The 7,805-nt window shown below is 35.3% G+C and overlaps 1 protein-coding gene across 5 annotated transcripts in view; it reads left to right on the forward strand.

The window, feature by feature from the left end:
• Positions 1-2,719, forward strand: part of ARHGEF3 (Rho guanine nucleotide exchange factor 3) — a 256,694-nt gene extending 253,975 nt beyond the window's left edge. For 3 of the 5 annotated variants that reach the window (XM_050958474.1, XM_050958472.1, XM_050958471.1), the window contains one exon: positions 258-2,719. In XM_050958474.1, the coding sequence (XP_050814431.1) occupies positions 258-604 (347 nt within the window). In that variant the 3' untranslated portion in view covers positions 605-2,719. The remainder of the gene's footprint in view (positions 1-257) is intronic. The other 2 variants (XM_050958473.1, XM_050958475.1) reach the window with 1 other exon arrangement.
• Positions 2,720-7,805: the final 5,086 nt, after the last annotated feature.

The following is a 7,805-nucleotide window of genomic DNA, read 5'->3' on the forward strand; positions in this document are numbered from 1 at the left end:
AACTAATTAACCCAGCAAGCACGAAATTTTTAGCAACTCCAGTAGTATCTGGGGTTGCCCCACTGCCTTACCAAGGTAGGAGCGACACAAGGTTCTTGGGTTTTCCCTCGGCTTCTATTTATTCTTTGGGTTTCTAACTTAGCCCTGGGGAAGCAACCCAGTAAATCTAAGAACTTGATTGTTTTACTATTTTAATGTACTCACTTATTAAAAATGCAGACACCCAAAGCAATCAATGGACATATTTTATTTTTCAGTTAAAAACTTCTTTAGAATCAGCTTCAAAAGTGGATCACAAGGCCAGTCCCACTCGCTGCAAGCCAATGACTCCTTCAACAAACAACAGTGGCTTAACTGTATCCGACAGGCCAAAGAAACAGTTGTGTGTGACGGAGAGACTGGAACACTGGATTCAGAAGGACATTTTCTAATATCCCCAAATGGGAGTAGGGTACCACAGGGAGAAAGCAGGCTTGAGCAAATGGACCAATCAGACAATGAGTCAGACTGTAGTATGGACACTAGTGAAGTCAGCATTGATTGTGAACGCATGGAACAGATAAACTCTTGTGAGAATGACAAACCGATAGAAACTAACATTTGACTGAAACTTACAGTTCATGGAAGTAAACTTGTCTTACCTGTACAGTATTTGCATTCCATAAATGGAGCAGTTTGGAAAAGCACTTAACACTTTTTTGTGACAATGTCAACACAATCTTTCTTGTACTTGTACCTTTGAGTGTAGTACTGTAACTGCCAATCTATGTAAGCTGGAATCTGTTACAAATCCTGTCCTGTGATATTTCCATAAACATCTGGGTGGATGAAAGTGGTACTTGACCAGTTATTTTCATTGTCCTGCTGGTAGAAAGAGTCTCTGAACTCAGAGATGATGCATAACTGTTGATAGTAGGGGGGCACAATTTAAAGGTTCTGGTGGTATTCAGCAAGGTTCAGGGCAGGGTATATAAACCCTGGTAGAAATCAGGGGTGGGAGACACTTAACCCTGTGGACCTCCCCCACATGTCTTCTCTGTCTAAACTACTGTTTATATGTATATTACATAAATCTTTCCATAGTTTTTACAGTATTTGACCTCTTAACGTGGCACCTAAAGACAAACTATGTAGTGGGTCTTAAAAGGGGTATCAAAGTCTGTGTTTAATTAGGAATGGCATTCAAAATTTTCAGAAAGGCAAATGTCTACAAAAATAACATCTTGGAATAAGGGAAGTTAGCTATTGTGGTGATAAATCAACAGGAAATGTAAAGAGTAGGCCATGTCAACAGTGACTCTTAAGGATTAATTTTAGAAAGTCTGAAGCACTGTATGAAGATCCAGCAAACCAACATAGTAATCTGGTCAATTAGAAGGGTCAGTGTAGTGGCCGTGGTTTACTTATCGGAGCACATAATACTAAAATCAATTGAAAGAGAAGTCTACTGCTAACACTGAATCTTCAGATTAAATGCTGGGAATGTTGAGTATTTGTAAATAAAAAGTTGGTAGTTGGCTTACAGTGCCATATATATAATAACTCTGTATTATCCTGACTAAGACAGGAAGAATCTAAAAAAGCATTAGATCATTAAATAGGCCCTCCAGCATTTTGCACTCCACTGACCTGACTTACTGTTACCACTAAAGTTTAAAACATCCCAAGATTTTCTGTAGAGGACTGTTTACAATTACATATAGTTGTTGTTTTTTAAGACTGAGACACACTCTTGTATCAATGGTGCTGTACAAACACCCCTTAGGAGACAGTAGAGAAAGTTTAAATAAAAAAGGGAATTGATTTTCCTTTAGGAAATATCACATTCTTTATATTTTTGTCAAGTTTTTTTTTAAATTTTGCTGCATCTAAACTTTATGCTGTAATTGGAACCACTGCTGTGTTTTCTGGTGGCTGATTTAATTAAGTCTATTATTTGCCTGACTCATTATGATGAGAGGCAGATCAGCCAATTTAAAATGCAGTCTAAAACACTGTGCAACAGCCTGACTATTTTAGGAATCCTTGGTTCGTCTTTTATAATGGAAATAATGCCAATCTACTGAAAGGTAAAGTAGGCTGCAAAATTTTGTGTCCTTACTAATTGACGTGATCCTTGATGATATAAAAATGCAGGATAACCTGTGCAAATTAGACGCACACCAGCACAAGTAGTAAAACTGCTAAATTATTGCCAAAAATGTTTGTTTCATGCGTGTTTATAAGTTTACAGAAAAGTAAATAAAATGTCACTTACCTTGTATATATGTCGTGAAGTGCATTAAAGGAATCAGTGTGGCAAGATAATCAATATAAAAACAAGGTATATTACTTTTTTAAAAAAATACTGTTGTCAGTTTTATCCTGTAGACCATATTTCTGTATTTATAGTTTTTGAAACGTGAATTTTTTTCTATTGCAGGCGTGTAATTTATTTAAACTGCTTCATTTTTAGAGTAGAATGTTTGAGCATGCCAGTGAAGAAGAATAGGACAAGGGAACATGTTATTGATGGGGGGGAAAAAATAGAAAATATATTAGGCTATGAACTTTTGGTATGACAACTGTTGGCCAAAGTGTTAGCAAAAAGCATGTAAAGTATTGACTTATGGAAAAGAGGAGAGAATGTTTGTGTTGATGAAATATTTGTGTATAATGGCCTTAAACTTTTATGGAAGCATTTCAAATAAATTACATTAAACTGTTTTTTGTTTTTTAATTGTTTTGATTGCTTATTATCCAAGGAGCCCACTATGGCTGAATGTACACAGGGCTTTCGACAGTATTTAACATACCTAAGCAATGTTTATATTTTGGTTCTGGATGAAGTGGATCATACACCCATGGCTGGACAAAAATGTTCTAATTTCATAATTTTGATGGAAAATTTTTCAGACCATTTGAGAGGGAAATCGGTAGAAATTTTCAGTGTTTTCCCTGATTGTGGGTTTTTTTTGTACCAGCACAATTTATACAGGTTGGACATTCAATGTGAGTGAGGAAAAAATGTTATCAGTTTAAAAACAAGAGTTTCAATTCCTGTAGAGACCCAGCGTACAACAGATTTGTATAAAGTAATATGAGCCACAACCCTGCCGTTGCATACACTAGCATAAATCCATGCAGTGGCATAGAGCTCCACTGGAATACACACTAGTGCATCTAATTTCAGAGTCAACTCTATGCTTTGGCCACCAAACCATATTCTAACAAACTTCAGCCATAATTGATGTCTATATACTCTTCTTCAAAACATGGGTAAGCTTTATGTAGATCAGGACTTGTTGCATCATTTAGAAAACTGTTTATAGCACAGCAAGGCACAGTTCACTATGGCCAGGGAACTGTTCTGTGAGGGCAATCTTTCAAACGAACAGTATATAAAGTTCTCTTCCTGAATTTGCAGGCAGCCTGAAACAATAGCAGAGATAAGTAGATACTGTCCCAGTTCAAGTACAGAAGAACCTGAGAGTTATGAACACCTTGGGATGAAGGTTGTTTGAAATGCTGAAATGTCTGTAACTCTGAACAAAATGTTATGGTACTTTCAAAAGGTTACAACTGAACATTGACTTAATTAGTATATAGCTTTGAAACTTTACTATACAGAAGAAAAATGCTGCTTTTAACCATCTTAATTTAAATGAAATGAGCACAGAAAGTTTCCTTACCTTGTCAATTTTTTTTAACTTTCTCTTTATTTTTAGTAGTGTTTAACACAGTACTGCACTGTGTATTTCCCCCCCCCTTTTGGGGGGGGTCTAGTCTCTGCTATAGCTTGATTGTGTACTTCCAGTTCCAAATGAAGTGCACGGTTGACTGGTTAGGTTGCAACTCTGAGGTGCCACCACAATAGGAATTCAAGACTCCCAAACATTGTCACTACCACCTCTTACCACAAAAGAAGGTGGATAATAGCTAGGAGTTTAATCAGGTGACAAAGGGCTGGTCTACAATGAAAACTTTATATAGGCATAGCTACATCACTCAGTGTGAAAAATCCACACCCTGAGACACATACTTCAACCTAGCCCCCATACTAGACAGCACTAGGTTGACAGAAGAATTTTTCCTTCAACTTAGATTGCCTCTTGGGAGATGATTAACTACTGATAGCTTGGTTAATTAGGATTCCTAGTACCTGGAAGCACATCACAGGGCAAACATGGGCTTCCCCTATGCTGCTACCCTGTAGAGTGCAGCAACTTCTGCTATTAAGGGGACAATGGAGAGAGTGGTTGTTTTTATGCTACCATCTAGCTCTTACATCTAAAAGGGTCAACCACAACACCTTAGTCAAAATTTTAACTTAGTTAAGTGTTTTACGCCTATCTAAATTTACTCTGCATTTTCAATCAAACTATTCTTCGCTTCCAATTAGGGCTGTCAATTAATTGCAGTTAACTCATGTAATTAACTCAAAATTAATCATGATTAATCGCAGTTTTAATTGCACTGTTAAACAATAGAATACCAACAGAAATTTATTAAGTACTTTGGATGTTTTTCTACATTTTCAAATATATTTATTTCAATTACAACACACATTACAAAGTGTGCAGTGCTCACTTTATATTACTTTTGATTACAAATATTTGCACTAAAAGACAAAAGAAATAGTATTTTTCAATTCACCTCTTAAAAGTACTGTAATGCAATCTCTATCATAAAAGTGCAACTCACAAATGTAATTTTTATTATTACATAACTGCACTCCATAACAAAACAAGGTAAAACTTTAAGGCCTACAAGTCCACTCATTCCTACTCCTTGGTCAGCCAATTGCTAAGACAAACAAATTTGTTTATATTTACAGGAGATAATGCTGCCCGTTTCTTATTTAAATATCACCTGAAAGTGAGAACAGGCATTCAGATGGCACGTTTGTAGCCAGCATTGCAAGGTATTTACATGCCAGATATGCTAAACATTCACATGCTGCTTCATGCTTTGACCACCATTCCAGAGGACATGCTTCCATGCTGATGATGCATGTTTAAAACAATGAGTTAATTAAATTTGTGACTGAATTCCTTGGAGGAGACTTGTATGTCTCCTGCTCCATGGTTTTACCTTCATTCTGCCATATATTGTGTGTTTATGGTAGTCCCATATGGTGTTTGATTTAAGAACACTTCACTGCAGATTTGACAAAACACAAAGAAGTTTCCAGTATCAGATTTCTAAAGATAGCTACAGCACTTGACCCAAGGTTTAATAATCTGAAGTGCTTTCCAAAATCTGAGAAAGACGAGGTGTGGAGCATGCTTTCAGAAGTCTTAAAAGAGCAAAACACTGATGCAGAAACTACAGCAACAGAACCACCATAAAAGAAAATCAACCTTCTGTTGGTGGCATCTAACTCAAATAATGAAAATGAATATGCATTGGGCTGCACTGCTTTGGATTGTTATTGAGCAGAATCTGTCATCGGCATGGACGCATGTTCTCTGGAATGGTGATTGAAATATGAAAGGACATATGAATCTTTAGTACATCACATCTTGCGACACTGGTTACAATGCCATGCAAATGCCTTTTCTCACTTTCAGGTGACATTGTAAACAAGAAGCGGGCAGCATTATCTCCTGCAAATGTGTAAAAAAAAAAAAAAAAAAAAAAAAAAAAAAAAAAAAAAAAATTTCGTCTGAGCAATTAGCTGAACAAGAAGTAGGACTGAGTGGACTTGTAGGCCTTAAAGTTTTACCTTGTTTTGTTTTTGAATGTAGTTATTTTTTTTTACATAATTCTACATTTGTAAGTTCAACTTCCATGATAGAGAGAATGCACTACAGTATTTGTATTAGGTGAATTGAAGCAAATATTTGTAATCAAAAATAAAGTGAGCACTGTACACTTTGTATTGTAACTGAAAATGTAAACATCCAAAATATTTAAATAAATGGCATTCTATTGTTTAACAGTGCTATTAATCACAAATCATATTTTTAATTGTGTGATTAATCCCAATTGATTTTTTTAATGGCTTATCAGCCCTACTTCCAATCCTAAAGCAGTCACTACATTTGATCCCAAAGCAAAGCTCATTTCAGCATAAGATGTAATTTTGTCTGTATATGGTTTGTAAAGCACTTTGGGATCCTCTAACATGAACAGTGCTATCTAAATACATGATTATTATTCTTTACAAATGCAATCAGTAACAAATCTAGTGCAGTCTGTTTAATGCATAATCAAAGTAAAATATATTACAAATGAATATATTTTGAATTCTTGAACAGTATGTTGCTGCCATCTGCTGGGAATTTTTTTTTTTTTAGAGCTGGTTTGATTTAAAACATTTTATACACAATTTTGAAGAAAACAAACGCAAAATATTTCAATAGAAGCAATTTCTTCAAGTTTTAGCCTTTGATGCCACAAATCTATTAGGGAAAACTCCTAGGCTGTGCACATGTGGTGTGGGTTTTTTTTGTCTGTTTGTTTAGTTTGGTTTTTTGTGGTGGTGGTGGTTTGTTGTTTTTTAGTGAAATTAAGGGGTTTTAATTTTATTTAAAAAGAAAGATTAAATAGTCACTTTAGAAGATCAAATGGAAAGGAGAGTCCATGTAACATTGGTAAAGGTACAGAAGTTCATAAGATTCATATCCTCAGCATCAGTAACATCAACAATAATTCTTGAATGGCTCACATGGACTTATAGCTTGTTTAGATAATGGTATTCTTTTGTTGACTGGTGGTATGAATAGATGTCTCTGTATTAAGTGTTATTTTTGCCTACTCTTCCTTTTGTTCTGTCAGTCTGTGTATTACAGAAAATTATTATACTTATCTGAAATGTACCACTACTATAAAGTTGCTTAAACTCAGAAAGTTTTGATAAAAGGAAATTTTAAAAAGTTTGACAATTGCAAGTACTAGATAAGAGAGAAGTGAGTTTTACAATTACTTAATTCCTTTATAGAATTACATAAATTACAACACAACACTGAATCTTTTACTGTTTTCCAATAAGAAATCACTGCTGTAGATCTACTGTGCACTACCAAGAATTCAGTGCTATGAAGAATCAATTATTTTTAGATATTGCATTTAGATTGTCATAATATATCTATACTTACTGAGTAAATAACACTTTCCATTTTTGTAGTTGCTTTCATCAGAGAATACCGAAGCAGTTTATGCAGCGAGGACCCAATATGCCTAGAAAAACCAAATAGAAAAAAAATTTCATTTGGAAACTTGTTTTATAACAGCTTTTATATGTCAAAGCAACAATATAGGACTCTCTCTCTCTCTCTCTCTCTCTCTCTATATATATATCAATAACACTATTTGCTTTTTTGGATCACCCTTTGTTCCTTGGGTATGAAGTCTTTTGTAGTTTTTCACTTGTGCGTGATCTGTGTGTCATATATTTAGTGTTATTAGTCTGACCTGAACTTGCTATACTGTGAGTGATATGTATTTTAAGTTGTTTTTTACTTCAGTTAGTGCTAGACTGCTCTTCTCTTGTCAGAGCAATTTTTTGGTGGAATAAAGTTTTATTGTCTTGTCAACCAGTCTCAGGATGTGTAATTCATACTAGAAAAGTGATCTAGATCCGTTGTATCCTTTTTCTCAACACTTCTTAGGGCTAGTCTACACTACCGCACTACATTGGTGCAGCTGCACTACTGTAGCATGTCTGGTGAAGATGTGCTATGCCAATGGGAGAGTGCGCTCTCGTTGGCATAATTACTCCCCCTCAATGAGAAGCGGAAGTTATGTCAGCAGACCATCTCCCATGAACATAGCACAATGTAGACACCCCTTTAAGTCAATGTAACTTCATCGACTTAAGC

The sequence above is a fragment of the Gopherus flavomarginatus genome, chromosome 6, assembly GCF_025201925.1.
Source record: "Gopherus flavomarginatus isolate rGopFla2 chromosome 6, rGopFla2.mat.asm, whole genome shotgun sequence".
Lineage (NCBI taxonomy): Eukaryota > Metazoa > Chordata > Testudines > Testudinidae > Gopherus > Gopherus flavomarginatus.